Raw genomic sequence first — 23,634 nt, 5'->3', positions numbered from 1 at the left:
AAACTACACTAATGGTTGATAATTTTTTATTGGCACCCAACTGGTTAGACTGGAAAAATAGGCACTTGTATGTCTTCTCTAAGAGCTTGGAACAATTAAAATATCAGCAGCTGATGAAGCTATATGATGGACTGGATATAGCCACTTTTGAACCAGATGTTAAGCCACTTCACGAATGTCTCGATAATTCTGTTGTTGTGTTTGATGACATTATACTGGATAATCAAAACAAGGTTAGAAATTTCTTTACACAGGGGCGGCACAAAAACATTGATTGTTTCTACCTGGCACAGACTTTTTCTAAAATACCGAAGCAACTGATCCGAGACAACAGCAATTTTATATGTGTGTTTCATCAGGATCATACCAACCTCAAACACATACATGATGAATATGTAGGTGGGGACTTGAGCTACAATGATTTTTCCAAGTTTTGCAGCAGGTGCTGGAACCAGGACAGTTATGGGTTTGTCACAATTGATATGACAAGAACACCCAATAGTGGCAAATACAGAAATAAAATCAACGATTTTCTAGACGTTGAGACATATATAAATAACCATGAAAAGGCCAATCATTGATGATCTTAAGTTAAGAGATTATCTTGTAAAAAGATTTAAGGGATGGAAATCAGAGAACCGTGGAATTTATGAAAAACACAAACAAACAGAACAGCCTGTAATTGATGCTATTAATAATTTAGGTAAGAATATCAAAACTGTTACAGAGCAGAATCAAAATTTGATCACAGAGCTTGTACCTGTAGCTGCAAGGAACATATTAGATTATCCATTCACCCCACTTTCCAGCATTCATACACCTAGTCCTGTTGCTCCTAGAAGAATTGAAGCTACTCAGGATCCTATTGAATTGGGTCTTCTTGCACAAAAATATTTAACCACACCTAAAGACAACAAAGATGAGGTGTTTGGCTTATATGCTGACACAGAGCTTGATGGCAGCATCATACATAGAATTGGCAATTTCAGAGTAACTTTTATGGGGGATGATCTGATTGTTTATTCAGAATCTCGTCTCGGAGAAAAAGGTGCTTTTGTTAAGTACCCCGGAACACCTGGATTGTGGGAACTGATGACTAGGAAGAGGCCTGGCAGCTATACAGATCAAGATTATGATTATTACAAAGAAATATTAATAAAATCAGATGCTCTATACCAGAACAATGATCCCACACAAAAAAGAGTCAAGTCTAGCAGTGGAGCAAAATACAACAATTTAATCAAGCCCATATGGTCACAAATCAAGACTGGCAGTGGGATCAAACAATACAACACCCTGCCTAAAGAATTTGTGTGGGTTGATGATGTCAGGAAACTTGTAGATAGGTTATTGGTGATAGCTGGGGAGGAAAATGCTGGCAACCACAATTTTTACAATGAAAAGGTTGGAATTATGGACATGATAAGCACCAAATTGTCTAATTTTATAGTGAATGACCCTAAGGGGATTGGATATCTTATAAAAATTATTAATACTCTACCACCTAAATTTTGGAATATTTCTGAGGGTCGGGGCTTGGTTAATGACATTATAAACAAGCTGCCATTTGAACTACACATTCCAGGCTTTCAGTATTGTGGTCCAGGCACAAAACTGGATCATAGATTAAACAGAGGGGACCCTGGTGTTAATCTTTTAGATGCTGCTTGTAGAGACCATGACATAGCATACAACACAGATTCTGATCTTGACAAGAGACATGTTGCAGACAAGAAATTAGAAGAGGCTGCATTTGGTAGATTTGTAAGCAAAGATGCATCTTTGAGTGAAAAAATAGCAGCATTGGGGACCACCATAGATATGAGCACCAAACAAAAACTGGGGTGGGGGTTGTGAATATGTATATAATAAACCTACAATGAAGGCCAAGGGTGTTATGTATCAAATACCTTATGCAGGTCTCAAATCTCTTGGGCCTATTGATAGCCTTTTGACCAAAAAGCAGCGAAAGAAAAAAATTCTTGTCTTGCAAAAGGCCATGGTATGAAATTGTTGCTTAGTACCCCCCAATTAAAAAAATTACAGCAATCTAGAAAAAAATCACATGTGGGGGGATTTATATTTACTATCCCTGCCATCTTAGCTGCTCTCGGGGCTGTTGGGAGCTTGGCCGGGGGATCAGCTGCCATAGCAAAAACAGTAATAGATGCCAAGAAAAATAAGGCAGAATTAGATGAGCAGAGGCGCCATAACCTGGCCATGGAGAAAAAGGGCAAAGGTGTTAAGAGAGCCATGAATAAGTTTAAAAAAAACAAGAGCCGCTTACAAACCAAGATATTGAAGCTTTAATCAAGCCACTGGGCATCAAACATTTTAGAGGTGTGTACATGTCTGATTCTTTACCGGAACAACCACTCAACAAAGAGTGTGGCATTGTTAATTTGGATGAGTACAAAAATCAGGGCACTCACTGGATCTGTTATCTTAAATATTTAAACGATGAGGCATTTGTGTTTGATTCATTTGGAGGTGTTCCACCTGAAAATTTAGTACAATATCTAAAATCAGCTAATCTTTATTACAATAATGCCCGTGTTCAAAACTTCAAAGATGTTAATTGTGGACATTTGTGTTTATCTGTTCTCAGATATATGTCTCAAATAAATAAACCATCAATTGAAGATTTTCAAAAAGCCTTGTGGTATCTGAAACATCATGGGGGTATTCCATCTCACCAGCCAAAATTCAATATTGAAACTCAAATTGCATGATGACATAGTGTATCCCAAAACAATAGCTCTCAGAGCATTTTACGGCATGTACTTGATCCCTAATATTACACACCACAACAACACAATTGCAGTAGGGTATCAAAAAATTGTCATCACTCCAGGGCAATATAATCTGTCCACTCTAAATGCTCAATTACCCAGAGGTGTAGTGTTAACTCAAAATTCTGTCACTCACAGAGTAGAGATTGTATCTGCTACAGAAACAGTGGATCTGGGTACTATAGGAGAACTGCTAGGATTTGAGAACAACACAAAACTTGAAGCAGGCATCAAACACACTGCTATGAATATACCCAAATTCTTAGCCATAGAGACTCTGAATATTCACTGTAATGTTGCTGAGGGTATGATCACCAAATCAAATGGTATAGGCACTCACAAACAAACTGGCATCATTGCAACATTCAAACCTAATTCCGAATTTATGGAGCCAATCATCTACAATCCATCCCCAACATTATATTTTCCTGTGTGCCATAATAGAATAGATTACATTGAGTTGATGGTCACTAATGAAAAAGAAGAATTAGTTGATTTTGCTGGAGCCACAACAACTGCAATCATAGAGATTAACATTTAAATAAAAATACATACAATGGAAAATATTGGGAGTTATGAGCTACAATCATTCCCCCCAAACAGGAGGATATTTGCAAATTTAAATCAACCCAACACAGAGATAGAGGTTGATCTTGATGTAGGGGATGGCTTTATACACCCCCACAGAGCAGATCTATACATCAAATTTGATGTTGTAAAGCTCGATGGAACAGATTATCCGGCAAATTCAAATATAAGATTGGTGGATAATTTTGTGCCGCATCTGTTCTCTGAAATTGAGATCAGAAAGCATGGCGTTGTTATAAACAGAGTGGATTATCCCGGCATTACCTCCACAGCTTCGGCCACACTAAAATTATCCAAAACCGAGGCTTCTTACTACAGAATCGACGGTTTTGAAGCTGGTGATAAGATATTAACCAAGAACCACACAGTGCTGTTCCCTATGCGCCTGTTGCCAGGATTCTTCTCGGATTACAAAGAAATTATGTGGAAGGGTGGGTTAAAAATCACATTTAGAAGAGCTGCCAATGATAATAATGCTTTGATGAGGTACAGCACAATAAACTCTACCGGGGAAGCTCTGCCTAATACCCTACCTGATGAGGGCAAATGCATTATTCAGACTATGGAGCTAAGAATCCCTGTTGTTGAATATGAGGCCAGTTATCTCTTAAATACAAAGCAGATATAATAAAAAATCCACAGGTTCTTTTGCAATTTTATACATATCAATGTGTACAGAAGCCTGCCGCTGGTTCTTATTATGAGTTTGATGCTACAAATTCATTCTCCAGTATACAATATGACATGCCTGATTTTGTAGTGGTATTGTTTCAGACTGGAAGACACAACAATCAGGAAAAAAATTCAAGTAGATTTGATAACTGCAACATCAAGAACATATATCTTAAAAATGGCAGAAATGAGGTATTCCCTAGAGAAAATTACAATTTAGACATGTCCAAGAATGATTTCCTTAAATTATATGAAGCATTTACATCCTTCAAAAGGGTCACTACTGGCAATACTGACATGTATTACACACCAGATGAATTCAAAGCACAGAGACCCATGTTTGTAATCAACACTTCAAAAAGGAAACAAGTTGTGGTTAATGACAGGACAAACATTAAAATTATCTGTGAATTCCATGAGGCTTTACCCGATGACACCATATGCAGTGTTATTCTCATAGGTGAAAAATCATATGTTTATGATGTAAGAAATGAGAGAGTTACGGAGCAATTCTAGAGAGTCTCTGCATATTGCATTGTCTTAGTACTAGATATGCAAATTAAAGCTGGTGGCCAATTGAACTCAAACCGGAAGTAGACCGGAAGTAGGCAAACCGGAAGTGGACCGGAAGTGGACCGGAAGTGGACCGGAAGTGGACCGGAAGTGGACCGGAAGTAGACCGGAAGTGGACCGGAAGTGGACCGGAAGTAAATATGTGTGTGTGGGTGTGGGTGTGTGTGGGTGTGTGTAGGTGGGTGTGTGTAGGTGGGTGTGTATGGGTATGGGTATCTGAGGGGGTTCATACTTTCTGAGGGGGGTCATACTTTCTCATGGATTCCATGAGGGCTTTTTTACAAAAATCTTGGATTAGGCAAGAGTTCCACACTTGAGCAAAAAGCTCGTATGGGCATGTTGAGCTTGTTTTAAGTATAGCAAAACTGCTTGAGGGGGGTTCATACTTTCTGGTCCTGTCCCTACCGTAAATACCACTACTTCTGAAGCTCAACACACATTCTTCATTCAATCATTTAAAAATATGTTTACGTACATATATACACAAACAAGAAACATGGGCAACGCATAAGGTTGGGAGGGGAGAGGGAGAAAATGAGATGGGCTATGTTCAAAATGCTCAACAAAGCTCAAAAAATTTTCATTGGAATAAAAACATAACAATCAATTTAGCATGGAATATAACCACAAATTAATAGCCAAATCATTGAAGATAATATCAAATTTCAACGTATAATTCACATAGACGTCGTACTTACTTCCAAATAATGCTGTGATTATAAATAAAGAATGTTTGCACATCGCATCAGAACACCAAGGGTCCTGGGTACTATTCCCTGGTAAAACATAATCCATTAAATCAGCTGATATTTTATACTTACTTTCAATTTTAACCTATAGAGGTACAAATGAAAGTATAATAATAATAATAATATTTATAATAATAATAGTAATAATAATAATAATAATAATAATTTAATTTCAGCCTCCTAGCTAAACTATTTTTGGGTAAGGCTCAATACTTATCAGCACCCCCTCGTAAAACTGTCATTTGCTTAAGACAGGTAACGAAATTCCCATACATTTTCAGCATAAACTCCAATTCTATTGACATTTATGCTGTAACTTAAGCCTGAAATTTGCCAACTACGCAGACAATTGCATAGGAGAACCCTTTGTTGCACTAGCAAAATTCTAATTTGTTTTAAGTTAACAAAATTGTACATTTAAATTCTATTTCATCAAATTTCTTAATGGCGACAAATAAAATATCAAATAGTACACGCAAGCTTGAAATTCGAAATTTGTAAATTATTCTTAGATATTGTTCATATTCTACGGAATGATAATATAAACAATTGAAGATTTTAAAAACAAGGTACTCTGTCTTCATGTGGAAAATTGGAAAAATTGCATGGGCTTCGAACAGCTAATATATTATCCTGCCCTTTACGTCGACACTGAAACGTCTGGCCACATCTTTTCATTCACATTCTTTATTATACAGGTGGCTCAGTGCCTTGAATGTTATGAGAAAAGGTTGGGATCAAGGGTTCCCGTAGGGTATTTTCTCAGCGAGCCAGAGTAAGATTTCATATCTTCGCCTTCAGTCATATATTTCACAGATTATGATTATTATTAATTATTAGTATTTTACATATCATGCAATTTAAATTTAATTAAAATACTTCTGATTTTTTGACAAGTTTAGACTTGAGTTCACTATAAATAGAAACTGAATTCGACTTTGTTACTCTCCATAAGCAAATATATATTTTTTAAACGAATAGTTTTTTTTTGTGTTTATGTACTTTTTCACGATGCACAGATATCAAACAGACTTAATGTACTCTCCTTTATGATACACCCAACGGCGAAAAAAACAGTAGGCGAATTGTCCACCAGCATTTTCTTTCGGCCTGTATTACACAATGTGATGACAATGAATTGAAATAATGACGTCAATAAGCAGGAGAACAATGCCTGCTTCGAACCAACATAGTTTCATTTGTTAAAACAACCGAGGATGTAGAATAAAAGAGTAGTGAAAATAGTGGTGGATCCAAAATTATATTTGCCATTGACTTTACCTGATACCTGCATTTTTTTAAAGGAACACAAGAAAACAAAATTCAAAATGAATTGTAATGGTGAAATCCCGACCAGTCGAGAAAATTCTAACGATCCTATTTTGTTATTAATTTTTACTATTTTCTCCACTATTTTGAAAATTTCTTGAAAATAGCAGTTGTTACCCAGAAGTGTAAAAGCAATCACATGAAGGAGGAAATATTGTGTGGAATTCAAGGTTTTTCCCCGCGTCAACAAATGGAAAACTTCTTCAGTCCTCAACGTCTGGATTATGAATTTCCCTGTCTAATCCCTTCCCCCCCAGCCATAATTATTGCAGTCGAAATTATTCTAATTTCTCTGGTAAAAATGTTCTCTTGTTATTTTGTTGGACATGGCAGTTAATTGCTCTAAATCATATAAAACAATATTATTTGTAGGAAAATATCGCTACAATTTCACCATTCGTATTACATGAATGTGCCCCTCTGCTCCCTTACGGGCGCCCTTGTATTGAATTCGAATTCCGGCTTGGAATCCGGAAATTCCTTTCACTTTGTCGTTTTAACTAATTATCATTCATGCCCAACGTCACAATGAGCTTGAAGACGTAGAGGAGAGATGCTAGATAAACAAAATACAAAGGAATTCCAACTGAATTTATTCTACCTCCCAGGTTAAGCACTGCATTTCCAGCAGTTCCTTCTAATTTCCTGAGTGGAATGCGCAGAGTGAAGTCCTGGACCGCAGATCAGCTAATATTTGAACAAGAGCGCTTCAACAGAACACGATTTTGTGTTGCCAGAAAGAAACGCCCAGGGGTATTTTCAATTTAATACAAGCTGCTGGACTAAAAATATCGATTAACATCTGTCTGCAATGGAATTCATCGTTCAAGTTGTGTCTCGCTGAAAATCCAACCGCCGTTTTTATGGAGAAAGGAAAATATACATGGTATTTATGTTATTTATGTCAGGCACCTTCATTGAAATTTAAATAACTGAAGCAAACCTTTAAATATATTACGAGAAATACATTTTAAAGTGAAAAGAGGACAATACTTAGTCCACCCAAAGTTGAGTTTCAAATACTTATACTCAGTGGCAGCGATTTGGGGGCGAGAGGTGGCACTTGACGCCCACCCTCACTTTTTTGTCACATTTGCCCCCGTAGTATGCTAAACCTCATCTACCAAGGGAATGGAAACTGCCCTCGCAGTTTGACACATTGCCCCCAGTTTTGGAACCCAATCGCCGTCACTGCTTAGAATTTGATCATTTCTACTCCCCCATTCCTCTGAGATTTCTGGAAAAAGTTAATGTATTTCGAATGGTGAATTGTAGAGATATTTTACAACAAAAAGTATTGTTATCTGTGACTTACAAGCCTTATTATTATTAGAATTATTAGTATTATTATGATTTGAATTATGGTTACATTTAAGCTTACAATGTATTTTTCACTGGTGAAACATTAAAATGCTGACGAAGGCAAACTTTTATACTTAAAAAATATACAAAAAACTTAACGTTTCCACCTTCTAACAGGGTCTTCTTCAGACGAATATTCACAATAAATATTGATGAATGATACAACCATCATCTTATATATACACTCCCAGTACAGGGTTGATACACAAAAGAACACGAAGCTATCAGTCATTAGAGTGCCACACACGTAAATTTGCCGTTGCGTAGAAACGTATTTTCGTTTCGTCTCCCTCTCTCTTAGCATCACGTGTTCTACCCTGCTCGAAAACCTTCGCTATTGTTGCCATATTGTCATTCTATTCCTGGACACACTCGCGCAAACTTCATTGAAAACAATTGAACAGCGCTCCAGCTCGCGGTTCCCACCGGTCAGCAGGGACGGCAATGTGGCAATATAGCACGGCGGAGTCGTTGCTTCTTTTATGCAGTGCATGTTCATTGGCTAGCTAGTAACTAGTGTTGCCAACTGTAATAATGAAGCACTATTTCTGTCACGGAAGGGGAAAGCAGGTAAAGTGGCGGTGAGTTTTGTTGGATTGGAAGCACCATATTTTTATTTTATACTAAGTATTTGACCGGTTTGACGTTGTGTGCGTGTATTGCGTGTGTTTATGTAAAAGTGTGTGTTTGCTGATGAACGTTAAATTCCATAATGCCTCCAGTTCTGTCGAAGTTGAAATCAAAAACCTTGCATAGCCAAGCTCGGGAAATTCTAAGCAACGTGCACGAGTTCATGAAGGAGGAAGCCAGTCATGGTGTTAGCATCCCAATAAAGCATTTTGGCAAGAGAGCAGCGAACAGCAGCAACAAATTGTTCATATTTCATAATTTTGGAATTATTCAAAATAAATAAATTATGTGGCTCCAACATCATTTCAACTCTGGCTCCGGCACGTGTTCTTGTAGAAATTGCATAGAGGAGGCTGTCATTTTTGCTGCTTAATGCGATACATATTGTTTTCTGTGTTAAAATTGCCATGCTTTGATGGGTGACCAAGTTCATAGCAGGGCCGGCGGAAGGGGAGGGCGAACCGTCCCATCGCCCAGAGCGGCAAAATTTGAAGAGAAGAAAAAAATAAGCCTATTGAAAACTGTGATCGAGCGAGATATTCTTTTGCGCTGAATAGTATTGAAATAGCATAAGAAGTCTCATTATTTATTTTATATTTTGATGTTTTAGTTAGGAATATATTGATTTTCAATTTTCCGTTGCTGCGTAATGACCGGGGGGGTCGAAATAGAGCGGCATCTGCCGCCACCTCCCAGGGAGGCAAAATGACTAGCGCCGGCCCTGGTTCATAACAAAAGAAAAAGCCGCGCAGCTTATCGTCTAGTGGCAGTATATGTACTTGTTATTGTTGTGGAAGCCGGCATCCTTTGTAAATGTACAACAAAGGCAACCGACTGTCGCCGATCTCAGAGAGGAAATAATAATACTGCTTCAGGAGGAGTGTTATGGTGCAATTGTAGCGGTTTAACACGTTGGCATGTTATTATCTGCCGTTGCAGTTCCATACCAGTGTATACGGGTTTTGGGAGTGAAAAGTTAGAACGCCACCAGTGCATTAATGCAATGAAAAATAATATATATATTTTTTTATTTTGTTTGAAATCACTCAAATAAGGAATCGTATGAAGAAGTCTTCTTTGCAGCATTTTTGGTAATTTTACTTATGTGTTAGTTCATATTTTGCGAATTTTTAGTCCATATGTATGTAGCTACATACATAGTCACTTGTTAGTACATATTAATCCTAGTCCTGGTATAATGCATGACGTTTAAAACTCAACGTTAGATAGACCTGAATTCTCTGATTTTATTGTTGTACGTAACAGCTGTGCATCGGCGCACCGCAGCGATTTTTCTATCTGCTCCATTAGCAACACTGCTTCTTTAGTTCTGTCGCGCATTGCACGGCAGAATTATCTGCGCTGGACTCTAACTTAGGACATTTCCTGTCAGGAATTCCTGAGTATGCAATCTCCTGACAGATAACTGACACTACCTGACAGGTGATTGACAGGTACCTGGTCTGTACCTTATCAATTCCTTCACTTCTGGACATAGACATGTTTCTTATCTCCCGGAGTCCTTCCCTCTTCTTTTCTTTCTTAGTTTTTTTCCATCTTCTTCCCTCTATCCTTTGTCTCATCTTTTCCACTCTTTCCATCACTCCCTTCCATTCTTTATTAATTTTCAACCCCCAAATCCAGTTCATTATTTCTTCTTCTCTTGTTTTCTCTATTTCCTTCACCTCTTTCCACTTCCTCATTATTCCTCTCTTCCCCCTACCTATCCTCCTAGCCTTCTTCCATTCTATGGTGTTTCCGTTTCTTTTGTGTGCTTGAATATAGCATTTTTCTCCCTCTTTAATCTTACGTCGTCTTTATCTTGCTTCAACCTGTCTTTCAGTCTCTTTTTTCTCCTGTGTACACAATCTCACATTCCTTGCACTGAACCTCATATATTATCCTATATTATTCCTTCCTCTTCCCCCTCTTTGCCTTGTTCCTTCTTCTTGTTCGCTATCCTTAAAAGAATGCGGCCTCCCTTTCTGTACTTTTTTATGCCCACCTTTCTAAGTACTTTGCTTATCGTCTCTGTGGCTTTCCCAGTACTCCTTATACCATATCACCTCTCTTTTTCTTTCTCTTCCACATCTCCTGTTTCATTATCTTCTTTCTTCTTCTCTTTACGTCTAGTCTGTCTTCCTTTTCGTACCCATAGACTCTCCATATTGCTATCTTATTCTTCATCTTTCTTACATATTTTCTTGATTCTGCCTTCCATATTCTTTAGAACATTTATTTTTGACCCCTTACTCACATCACATCTTTTGTGACAGAAGACTCCAGCTGCACACTTTTCCGGATGCCAAGTGGTCTCAATTTCCTTTCCTCTCGCCCTTTTCATCAATATATCTAGGAAAATTATCATCTCTTCTTCTTTTATTTCACGTTCTAGTGATATTCCTTGTGCTTCAACTTCTGTTTCTTTGACAAATATCTCCAGCTGCCTACTTGTTCACCTCCATATGCCAAAATAATCGTCCACATATCTGCAAAACATAATTATCTTATCCCCTCCTTTCCCAATGCTTTCTTCTCCCATTCGTTCATAAACCAATTCTGCTAACACTGGGCTAGAGCTAGAGCCTATATTTAAGCCTTCCCCATGTTCATTATTTTATCACCCACTCTGCAGTAACCATTATCCCGAATAGTTTGCAGTGCTTTCACTAAGCGCTCACCTTCCATTCTCCCATTAGTTCTTCTCCTGTCTCCTTCCTTGTGAATATTCACCTGAAAGACCCTGTTAGAGGGTTGAAACGTTATGTTTCTATGTATATTTTTTATACTATAAAAGTTTGCCTTGGTCAGTATTTCCATGTTTCATTAACATAGAAACAAGGCCTAACAGTGTTACCATGATTACACTGTGCGACAATGAAAATTGCCGCAGAACAAAAACATGTGATTCCTATGGAGTTCAGTGCCGTGATGATGATAGTAAAAACAGTTTTTCGCTATCACCTAAACTTTTCTCTGGAAATGCAATTTTATCAGCGTACGAGTGCATGTTATTGTTGTAGCGGCGCTTATCAGCACAGCCTGTTACGAGGGCTCGACAGTGCATATGGTAGGGGGTTGAGAGGGCAGGGATAGATAGCCACTTGGTTGAGGAATAGTGGAGTTGCAGTTATTTGCATCAGTCAGTTGCTAGTGTTGCTAGTGTTGCTAGTGTCCTGCAGTGTGTGTAGTGCAAAACCCCTAACGTGAAGAATACTGTTTGTGTGTGTTCGCGTGTTTCTTGTGTTCAGCGATGTCTAGGAAGTGTGTTAATTCACCAAAACTTTTCTGTTGTGTGTGGTGACTTTACAACGAAGTCCCAAAGACATCCCATTTCCCCGCTCGTCAAAGAGGCGTACAAGTTGTATTTTGAATCAAAGGTAAATGAGGGTAAGTGTTGGGCACTACAGAACTGTTTCTCACGTTGCTCCCGCTATTTAAGAGGATGGTTGCATGGAACCCACCCATCTATGCCATTTGCCGTACACAGTTGTGGAGGGAACCAGAGACCACATAACAGATTGCTACTTTAGTTTAACGAAAGTAACAGGTATCTCAAGTAAATCAAAACACACAATTTCATATCCAAATTTGGAATCTGCAATATACCCAGTTCCGCATTTTGATTCTCTCCCAGTTCCAAAACCACCACTGGAAGATGAAACAGACGATGGAAGTGACCAACCAATAGATCACGAAAATCTTGATTACATGCCATCTACATCACAGCCCCAACCACAGCCATTGTCACAGGCAGAATTGAACGATCATGTAAGACATCTAAATATTTTAAAAAAGGAAGCAGAATTCTTGGGTCTCGTCTTCAAGAAAAAACCTGCTACAACCAAACACTAGTATATCATTCCGTAAACGACAGCTTGGTCTTTCCACTTTTTTCTCAATGGCAGAGAGTCTGGTGCATTGTAATGACATAAATGGGCTGCTTACAGAATTTGGAATGATTCACAATCCGGAAGAATGGCACCTATTCATAGAATCCTCAAAACTAGTCTTAAAGCTGTTCTCTTGCATATCGGAAACGAGAAACCTTTGATACTAGTGGCCCGTTGCATTCAGTTAAAAGAAACCTACGAGAACATGAGAATACTTCTGAAGTATATTGGCTATTCGAACCACAAATGGAAAATCTGTGGTGATATCAAAGTTCTGGGACTTGTGCTGGGAGTGCAGACTGGTTACACAAAATTTTTGCTGTCTCTTGTGTCACTTGGACAGTTGGGCAAGGAAAGACCATTAGGAAGTGAAACAGTGCTTTCGAGAGAAAGTTTCAATCCAGGTGAAAAATATGTGTCGCATGAACCCCTTGTTGACAAAGACAGTGTGCTGTTACCAACGATCCATCTGAAATTGGGCTTCATGAAGAATTTTGTGAAAGCAATGGACAAAGATGGCAGCGGTTTTCAATTTTTACTGTCCAAATTTCCTGCGATTAATACTGCAAAAATTAAAGAAGGTATTTTAATTGGGCCTCAGATTCTTGACTTGATGAAAGACAACTTTTAAAGAGTTGCTGACAGATACTGAGAAGGCAGCTTGGCTTGCCTTCAAAGATGAATCCAACAATTACTTGGGTAACATCAGGTCTGACAATTACAGGGAACTGATTAAACACATGCTGGACTGTTACAAAGCTGTGGTGCGCAACATGTCTTTGAAAATAGATTTCCTGCATTCTCATTTGGATTTGTTCCCCACCTAATCTCGGAGATGTGAGTGACGAACATGGTGAGCGATTTCACCAAGATATCGCTGCCATGGAAAGATGATATAAGGGAAGATGGTCACCAAATCTTTTGGCAGATTACTGCTGGACACTTCTACAAACGTCTAGCTACAGGTTCCTCCTGTACTGTAATGGAGTCGTTTCCAAGTGTCGCGATAGTTGCTACTTTGTTTTTCATGAATTACAATATATTGCTAACTATATGAAATATGGACTAAGTGGTACATGTGGCATATCTTTTCCAGAAAAATTGGTACGTGATTGAAAATTTTTGATTTCATTTTCGTAATCAGCATATTTGATTTAGTAAAGAACGTCTTCTTTCATTTCGTGGCAAGACACAAAGTTCAAATTTGTTGCACTGTCTTATCTATCAAGACAGCTTTTGCCCTACACGAATAATTGTTAAGTATACAGGCATGGAAATTGTATATAGATATACAGAATATGGAAATTACAGATGCATGAAATTCAAAAATACATAAATAGTAGTAGTAGTAGTAGCAATAGTAATGAAATTATAATAATAATAACAATAATAATAACAAAAAACAAAAAAAACAATAATAATAGCAGCTAATAATAATAATAATAATATAATAAAAGTTTCTGTGACTCTGCTCCTCCAGAGAATAATCCTGCGGGCCCGTTGATCTACTGTTGTATTTGATTCCGTAACTGGAACCATAAAATAGCGAGAACCTAACTTGACTGAAGTTAAAGATGCTATTAAAAGCCAAAATAATAACAAAGCACCTGGCATAGATTTAATACCAGCTGAGTTAATTAAATATGGTGGAAATTCGTTAATATGTCAAATTCATAAATTAATTTGTTAAATATGGAATAAAGAAGAAATCCCTCAACAGTGGAAAGAATCCATAATTGTTCCTGTGTATAAAAAAGGTGATAAAATGAACTGCAATAATTACCGTGTAATTTCTCTACTCTCAACAACATATAAAATATTATCTAACATTCTTTAAACAAGACTAACCCCATATTCTAATGAAATTATAGGTGATTATCAATGTGAATTTAAACGTAACAGATCAACTACAGGTCAAATTTTTCACATCAGACAGACACTTGAAAAAATGTGGGAATATAATCAAAATGTCCATCAGCTATTCATTGATTTCAAAAAAGCATACGATTCGGTCAAAAGAGATAAATTATATAACATATTAATCGAGTTTGGAATACCTAAGAAGCTTATTAGTATGATAAAAGTATGCACCAGTGAAACAGAAAGTAAAATTTGTGTGCGTATTAATGTGTCTGACAAATTTACAATTCATGATGGGTTAAAACAAGAAGATGCATTGTCTCCATTGCTCTTTAATTTTGCCTTAGAATATGCTGTTAGGGAGGTGACTCTGTTGTTAGCATATGCAGATGATGTAGACTTATTAGGGGATGATATAAATACAATTAAGAATAATGCTAAAATATTTTTCAAAACTGCTAAAGAGATAGGTTTGGAAGTTAACAAAGAGAAAACTAAATATATGCTTACAGGCCGAAACCAAGTGTTAGATAATAATCAAAATCTAATTATTGATAACAACTCGTTTGAACAAGTTTCCAAATTCAAATACTTAGGAGTAATATTAAGAAACGAAAATTATATTAATGAGGAAATATTAAGTAGGCTTAATTCAGGAAATGCATGTTACTTCTCTCTTCATAAACTTTTGTCTTCTCGTTTAATATCTAAGAAACTAAAAGTTAAAATATACAAAACAGTAATTTTGCCTGTAGTATTATATGGGTGTGAAACATGGTTCCTTACATTGAAAGATGAACATAAATTGAGAGTATTAGAAAATAAGATCCTTAGGAAAATATTTGGACCTAAAAGGGATGAGGAGACAGGTGAGTGGAGAATGTTACATAATTTAGAACTACATAATTTGTATTCATGTCCAGATATTATTAGAATAATTAAATCAAGACTTCGGTGGGCAGGCCATGTGGCACGAATGGGAGAGGAAAGAGGAGTTTACAGGATTCTTGTTGGTAAACCTGATGGTAAGGGACCTGTAGGAAAACCAAGACGAAGATGGAGGGACAACGTTGAGATAGACCTAAAGGAAATCGGTAGGGATGGAAAAGAGTATATATACCGCGTTTGCTACAACCTGTCCCGGTTCCCGCGCTAGTTGCTCCCTGGCTTTTCTCGGTGCTTGGGAAAGTCAAAGCCAGGCAGCCAATTAAAATACGCAACGTCGCAACAGCGTCTACGTAAGCGCCTCTCTTCTGGCTTCCATTCGCTCCTCGCTGCCCAGCCGACGATTTTTTCCTCGTTTCTCATTGGCACCGAAACTGTCGAGCGCTCCCTAGCGCGGGAAAGGGAACAGGTTGTAACAAACGCGGTATAGATCTTGCTCAAGATAGGGACAGATGGAAGGCCTGTGTTGCTGCAGCCGTGAACCTTCGGTTTTAAGAAGGCTAAAGAGTTAGTTTAGTTAGTTTGTTATAAAATAGCAAGAGCTATAATTTTTTTCTCGAAGATGCTGTATTCTAATCTTATGTAATTATAAACACTAGATGGCAATGCTGGGATAGTTATTAAGGCAAGGGTTCTATAAATGGAAGTAAGTTAAAAATTAAATTGATTTAGAAGCATTAAAATAATATAAATTATATTTTAAAACGAAAAAGATGGAAAATAATATATGAGATATAAATAATGATGGTATATGTTAATTTTCCTCTGTGTTTCAATTGTAACATACTTGGGAAAACAAATATAACAGTTCTATTGAGTGATTCCCATGAACAATTAAAAATGTTATAATTATTACTTCACATCGTTCAGATTAATAGTCATCATTCATAGAGAATAGCCAGTATGAATTCGGAATATCCCAGAAAGAATAGGGGAAGTATAGTGCTTTCATTTTGGGCCTGGGCCTAGATAAGAGGCGGTACGTTATGGCCAGATTTTCCACACGTGACGTCCCGGTAATTTTACGCGCATATCTTTAACAGGCAGATAAATTTATTGATTGCTTGATTGATTTTCTTTATTTTACTTCGCTTTTTGTGCCACTTTTGGCTATTTTGCGAAAATGGAGATGAGTGATGGCATGATGAAGTTTATGAATGGACAATGACAAACATCTTTGCCCAGGCTAGGATTCCAACCCGGGACCCCTGCCGTCCTAACGCGATGTGCTAGCCTCTCCGGCAGGGGGGAAGGGGCGGACAATTGTATTTATATTGCATTACGAGTACTAATCTGTGATATAGCAACTCTTATAACACAGCCGGCCCCCGTGGAGGAGTGGTTAGCACAGCGTGCTACGACGGCAGGGGTCCCGGGTTCGAATCCTGGCCTGGCAAGGATGTTTGTGAGAGTCCCTTCACCAATTTCATGGCATGATCACTCAACCTCATCTTTGCGATTAGCCAAAAGTGGCAGAAAAGCGAAGTAAAATAAACGAAACCAAGAAATCAAGAAATCTTGTAACACAGATTATTACACGTTATGCAGGCTATATACGATAGGTCACACTAAAAGTTTTTAGACACGCGCAAGTAAAACACTGGAGACCAAAAGCATGAATGCTATAATTTTTCAGAGTATTCTCCATGACAGTTGATACACTTGTTCATCCGCTCAAACCAAGTGTGAAAGCACTGGGACCACACATCTGCAGGCACCTCTTGAATGCACTGAACGAAGGCGGTGACTGCCTCCTCTGGAGTAGGAAATGAAGAACCTCGTAATGTATCCTTGATTTTAGGGAACAGGAAGAAATCACAAGTGGCGAGGTCGGGACTGTAAGGAGGATGAGTCATTTCTTCGATGTTGGAGGCTTTGAAGAATTCAATTGTTCGTACTGCTGTATGGCTGCGCGCATTGTCTTGATGCACAATAATGCGACTTCGTGGGCGTTTTTCACGAACTTTCCGTACGATCTCCGGTAAACAAACCGTAGTGTACCATTCAGCATTAACGTTCCGACGTCCCTGTAGCGGCACTGTTGCAATATGGCCCGTCCGACTGAAGAAAGTGGCAACCATTTGTTTGCCAACACTTCGTCCCTTCCTGACTTTTGTTGGTGGGTTTTCATCCGGGAAGATCCACTGCGTCGACTGTCGTTTGCTCTCGGGTTCATAACAGTACACCCACGTTTCGTCACCTGTTACGATGTCATACACTGCATTTGATAGCCCTTGGTTAAATTTGTCCAGCATTTTCATGCACCATGTGACCCGTGCCTGTTTTTGCTCCTGAGTAAGATGGTGTGGGATCCATCTGGCACAGAGCTTCCTGACACCAAGGCGGTCATGCAGGATCGTTTGAACCTGACTCATACCAATACCCAGTGTTGCACTAATAACTGCATATGTCACCCGGTTATCCTCCTCTATCATGCGACGCACTCTGTCGACGTTTTCTTGAGAAGTTGCTGTCACAGGACGACCATCACGTAATTCATCACTGAGTTTCTGACGTCCACGTCGAAATTCTAAAAACCAATTAAACACAGTCGCACGGCATGGGGCTTCCTCCTGAAATGCATTTCGGAGCCTTTCATAACATTGCTGCTGAGTTAAACCTGATCGAAAATCGTAAAAAATCATTGCTCTGAAGTGCTCCCGTGTTAAATCCATTTTACTGTACACACACGACAATAATTGACTAATTTCTGGCACACAACAATTAACAACTATAAATTCTGCAGCATTGTCACACTTCACAGACTACTAACTTCAACATATCCTAGAGACAATGTATTGCTGCAATCAGTGTTGCCGCATCTAAAACTTTTAGTCTCACCCACGTATATAAATATGAACGAGTATGTGTGTATGTGTTTGTGTATCTATATTTTTTCCGGCATAACTCTCGAACGCCTGGAGCGATTTCAACCAAACTTGGTACACATATCACTTGCAATATGGAAATTAATACTGTGGGGATAAGACACCCCTGGCACTCCTAGGGGAGAGGGTGACATGTCAAAATAATCGAAAACGACCGATATTAGTGTGGAATCCATAGTTTTCTGGGTTGCTAATGTGAATAGTGACACTCCCTATGCCGTTCAACTACGATGAACCTATCGGCATGGGGGGTGAGAGGGGGTGAAAAGTAAAATGTCAAAAATTACTTGGATTAGTGTCGAATCCATAGTTTTCGGAGTCGCTAAGCTAATTGGTGGCATTCACGATGACCAAACGTTGTACACATCTGACTTACAATCTGGAAAGAAATACTGTTGACGTAAGAGTACCGTGGGACCCCTAGGGTGGGGATGGGAAGGGGTGACATGTAAAAATAATAATGGAAAACGGTCGATGTTAATGTGAAATCCATAGATTTCTTGGTCGCTAAGGTGAATAGTGACACGCCCAGTGCCATTCAACACCAATACACCACTGGCACTCCTAGGCGTGAGGGTGGGAAGGGGTGACATGTAAAAATAATCAAAAACGGCCGATATTAGAGGGAAATCCATGGTTTGCGGTGTCGCTAAGATGAATAGTGACACTAACAATGCCGTTCAACTCCAATACACCCCTGGCACCCCCAGGGGTGGTGGTTGTAAGAGGGTGACTTGTAATACGACTGATAATAGTTTGTAATCCATAGCTTTCGGGGTCGCTAAGATGAATAGTGACATTCCCAATTCCGTTCAACTCCAAAGCACCCCTGGCACCCCTAGGGGTGTGGGGTGGGAAGGAGGTGACATGTAAAACGACTGATATTAGTGTGGAATCCATAGTTTTCGGGGTCGCCAAGATGACTAGTGACACTTCCAAAATCGTTCGACTCCAAGTTCATTTTACACTATGGTTAGAATTCATATTTATCTTGTTTAATAGAAAATTGGGCGAAATAAATACCCGGCAACACCAGGTTATCAACTGGTATAAATATAATTGCATGCTAAAGATACTTTAATTTCCACGAAAGGGTCTGGAAAATGAATAATAATTATTTTTTTTTTGCGCGATCATTTAAAATCGACATATCTCTGTTCTTAATTGAGGTAGGAGGATGGTTGATAGCTCGTTGGGCTCAGAATGAAGTCCTCTTTCCTATTCTACAATACAAATTAGGGGTTTCCATTTAAAATTTTACATTTTTGTAAATGTTGTAAACGTAGCAACACTCAATAAAAATGAACTTAGGATTATTTGTTTACTATCATTCCACGTACAGCCCGAATGCCATTTTGCTCTATTGCAGATACTCGCCTCCAACATATCAAAAACGCCCCACATATTCGGAGAAAATGTATGGTGGGAGTACAGTAGACGTTTAGCTACGACTAAAGGGTACAATGAGAACAAAGTTTGACACCCTCTGATTTACAAGACTCCCTTGCTTTATAACAGAACTCTCCTCTTAAGATAATTCCATAAACTAAGACAATCTCAATCATGAGAAAGAAAGAATCGCAATAAGCAATCAGTTTTCAATTTTTCACTTAAGTGTAACTAAAATTATAATTTTGTTAGATCGTAATTTTGAGATCATAACTATACATAGTTGGTCAATTGATTAGTTCGCCGATTAGAAATAAGAATAATTTAGTTGAGTTTCTATATTCTCTCCGTCAATGTCCTTCTCATATGAGCTTTCTCACTCATATCAAACCTTATTTACTTAAGCCAGAATCTTGAATTATGGTAAATAAATGTCTTGCCCAGAGAATTGTAATGAAGCTACATATCTATAAAAGAAATGTACTGTCTGATTGATTGGATTAAGTTGTTCCATTTTGAGTACTGAAAATCCTGTTACTTTTCGAGCATTAAGGACCTCCGATGGACCGAGGTTCTTTGGTAGAAGTACAGCTCCGCAAGGCGGTTTTACCACCAACATTTCGTTTATGGCGATATCTCTCTTGATGTTGAAAGTTCCGACTATGTGTCGATGAAAGCTGTTGAACTATCGTAATCAAATGCCATGAAATGGTCTACAGCACGAGCAATACGTGAACTTGTCTTATGAAAATAGCGTTTCCAAGTTATTGTTAACAGCATCTATAAGTCTGTAGAACACAGACAGTCCCTCCCCAATACTCTAACACAGTATTTGGTATTGTCTCTTTGTACTCTTGCTCTGGTGGTTACTAACACAGCGAACTCCTTGAATCTGGATGCATCTTCTAGTTTTCCTTTTCATAAGCTCCTGGGTATTTGGGAGGGCTGTTGTCTGGTTCTGGGAAGGATTAGATCCCTAGCTCCTACTAAACTACGTCCTTGCTTGTCATTCTGAATTAAAGGTCAATAGTATTGACGTCATTATCCCTGCCTAATGAATGAAACCAATTAAATCCACCTTAGATGGATAGGAAATCAATAGTGACCGTTACGTATGCAAAAATGCCGGTTTTTAAAGAAATGGGGTTAGGCGTTTTCTTTACCTGGGCGGTATGGTCGGTCGATATGAATCAAACTATAAATAAAGTTACTTTAAAAGATCACGTTCACGAGAAAAGTGACGTATGCTCTGACGTCACGTCTATTCAATGTTTTTACTAGGTCTCTGTTGGAGCACTTATGATAGACGTTACCCTTTCATGAACGCGTTAAGTGCAAAGGTCTTTCCACGGATAATCGATTTGGTTGTTTGTGTTGTTGGAAGTTCAAGAGTGAAGCCAGTCATAACCCACAATTAGATCGCAGCATTCGTTTGTAAGTAATTGCGTGCTTGTATAACCCTGAGGTCGCCATAAACACATCGCGAATGACATATGGATTGGATAATTGCTACTTCTCCCAAGCAATAACTCAGAATCACGATAGATATGTAAATGGCTTGGCAATCTGATGAAGCAGTGGCATGAACAGGATTTTCGTTTGACTATGTAGGTAGAGGATATGGCTTTTATTTAACCTTGCTTACCAAAGGGGAGGAAAGGGGTGCTGTCAGCCCAACCATCTATATTTTTTAGATTCTTGAAATGTGAAATGTTTTAAAAAAAATGAAAATGAATTACGTCGTACCCTGCGGTGTTCTCAATATTTCTGTCTTACTTTTCTTTGTAAAAAAAATAATGTAATGTAAATAAAAGGCAAAATGCACAAATGGGCCTATCAAGCGCCATCTTTGAATGCCTGTCATTCGGGATACTCATACCAGTGAGGTTGGTAAACAATTTGTTGGTCATAGTGGTAGTTTTTGTAATTATTATAATTAATAAACAAATTCGCCTCTATAAAGAAAAAAGCATTCATGATAAATTATTGTTTTTTACGATTTTTTGTGTATGGTAAAATATATTTACGTGGCACTCAAATAATTTGTTATTATTCCTTATAAATTACGGCAATTTTATATATAAATATTATAATTAATAAATAACTGTCATATGTGATAAAGGAAGCACTGATTCAGCAAGAAAATTGTTTCTTGAATTTTTATGAAAAATGTCTGGGTCTGTGAGTATGTAAATTTCTCGTACGGCACGGGTAAGCCAGGGTTAAACAGTCAGTTCAATATGTTTTTTTGATTGTTTTTTCATGCGTTCCTTTTATAAAAATTGAGTCAAGGTGGTAGCGAGTAACGTCTCATCCCACCAAATCTCTAGTTGGCTCGTCACTGGATGTATCTATATTTGGTTATAATAAGGTTTTCAAAGGCTATTGTGTATCAACTCTTTATGTCATTTATGTCATATGCAAGCAAGTCATTTGCAAAATGTCATTAAACGAAAAATTATACTATTGCTTAACCTTAGCAACTTTCTTTGGAATTAGATTATCTTTAGAAAATAAGCAAGCATTGCAGTACGAGATTAACGAAACGTAATTCTACTTAAGGTTCTAGACAAAAGGATTATTATAACTGTACAGACTAACCCTAGAAAATTAAAGTTTTTGAAAATTCCGAACAATGTAAGTGTAACTAACTAATTGAATCATTTATCACTTATTTACTGATAATCGTCCTCAGTATCCACATACATTTTCCCATTTTTTAATGAAAATAATATTGAATGTCTGGGTTCTTGGGTATATGAACAAATGAACGCAGTGCTTCTATCTTACGACTCCTTGTGCGACACGTATAAGCAATTAGGAGAAGGGGCTTTCAGAATATCCTAGTATGCTTACCTTCCGGGGAGAGGTGGGGATTCTCCCGGCAGTCGGCCGAAAGTAGACGAATGTCATGAAGGTCAGAGGAGGTCAATAACAATGAGCCTTCTCTGTGTAACTTGCATTGTTGGCAGCAAAAATGGATTTTGATTCGACACATCTGAAAGGAAGAAGGACATTTTGTCAAAAACACTCTTCAGAGGCGTCAACACATTATATTCATCCACCATGTATCTAGTCAAGCAACATGTACAGAAAGAAGAAAAAGCATTTATTATCTTTATTGGATTTGTTTTTACTATGAAACAGGTCTAAAAAAGTAATGGGATTCTTTAGTGTGGTTTTGGAAACATATTTATTGTTATTTCGTACCTTCACCTTCTTTAAAAGGCAACTTTAAAAAGATAAACAGGTACGTTTCTCACCAACCACTGAAAAGCACCGGTCTCTGTGGTACAGTAGGATCCATGGTAATAACGTGAACTTCTTCATTAACTTGCTCGTGCACTTTATTTGACTCAACAAGAGTTTCAAGAATTAACATAAAACTGAAAACAAGCTATTGACAACTTCTGCACCAGCATGCATAAAAATCCATTACTTAAAAACACATAGCATGAAAGAAAAAAATTAATAAAAATAGTCATGGATAATTTGCACGGTAATAATAAAGAATTTGTAGGATACAAGGAAGATTTATTTTCAAACTAAACTTTATTGTACATTAATTTAAGTTACACATACAAAAAGGATGTAGGATTTCTACCTTTGCTTAGGGCGATAAAATTAAACCTGTCTGCTTTGAGACTACTTAGTGGATGGTATATTTAATCAATATGGAAGGTAATAGAGCAAGGCAGCGTAATATAACACGATACTCAGCTAAATACGTTTGTAAAACTTCTGTAATGAAATGTCTACGTTGGTTAAATACTCAATTCCTAGTCAATAATATACTATGCTTCACATATGGCAGAACACATCTTTCACAGCACAAAGCCTAATCGCAAAAAACAATCACCACTGAATTCCTAAACATGCTAGGAATTACAAAAGGGGAAACATTCACATAAGCTTCAAATTCTCCTAAATTTTGGTTCAGAAAGTAAAATAAAGCAATACTAAA

The 23,634-nt window shown here is 37.8% G+C and overlaps 1 protein-coding gene across 1 annotated transcript in view; it reads right to left on the bottom strand.

Moving 5' to 3' along the window:
* LOC145980356 (dipeptidase 1-like) overlaps positions 1 to 23,368 on the bottom strand; it is a 141,982-nt gene extending 118,614 nt beyond the window's left edge. Inside the window, exons 1-2 of the mRNA XM_083113409.1 lie at positions 23,275 to 23,368; positions 22,527 to 22,668 (exon numbers count right to left, since the gene is read on the bottom strand). Coding sequence (XP_082969535.1) covers positions 22,527 to 22,668 — 142 coding nt within the window. The 5' untranslated portion in view covers positions 23,275 to 23,368. The remainder of the gene's footprint in view (positions 1 to 22,526; positions 22,669 to 23,274) is intronic.
* Positions 23,369 to 23,634: the final 266 nt, after the last annotated feature.

This window comes from Lepisma saccharinum, chromosome 27 (genome assembly GCF_977018435.1).
Source record: "Lepisma saccharinum chromosome 27, izLepSacc3.1, whole genome shotgun sequence".
NCBI lineage: Eukaryota > Metazoa > Arthropoda > Insecta > Zygentoma > Lepismatidae > Lepisma > Lepisma saccharinum.
Note: the sequence above shows the minus strand (reverse complement) of the source record. Positions and strands in the feature narration are given on the sequence as shown.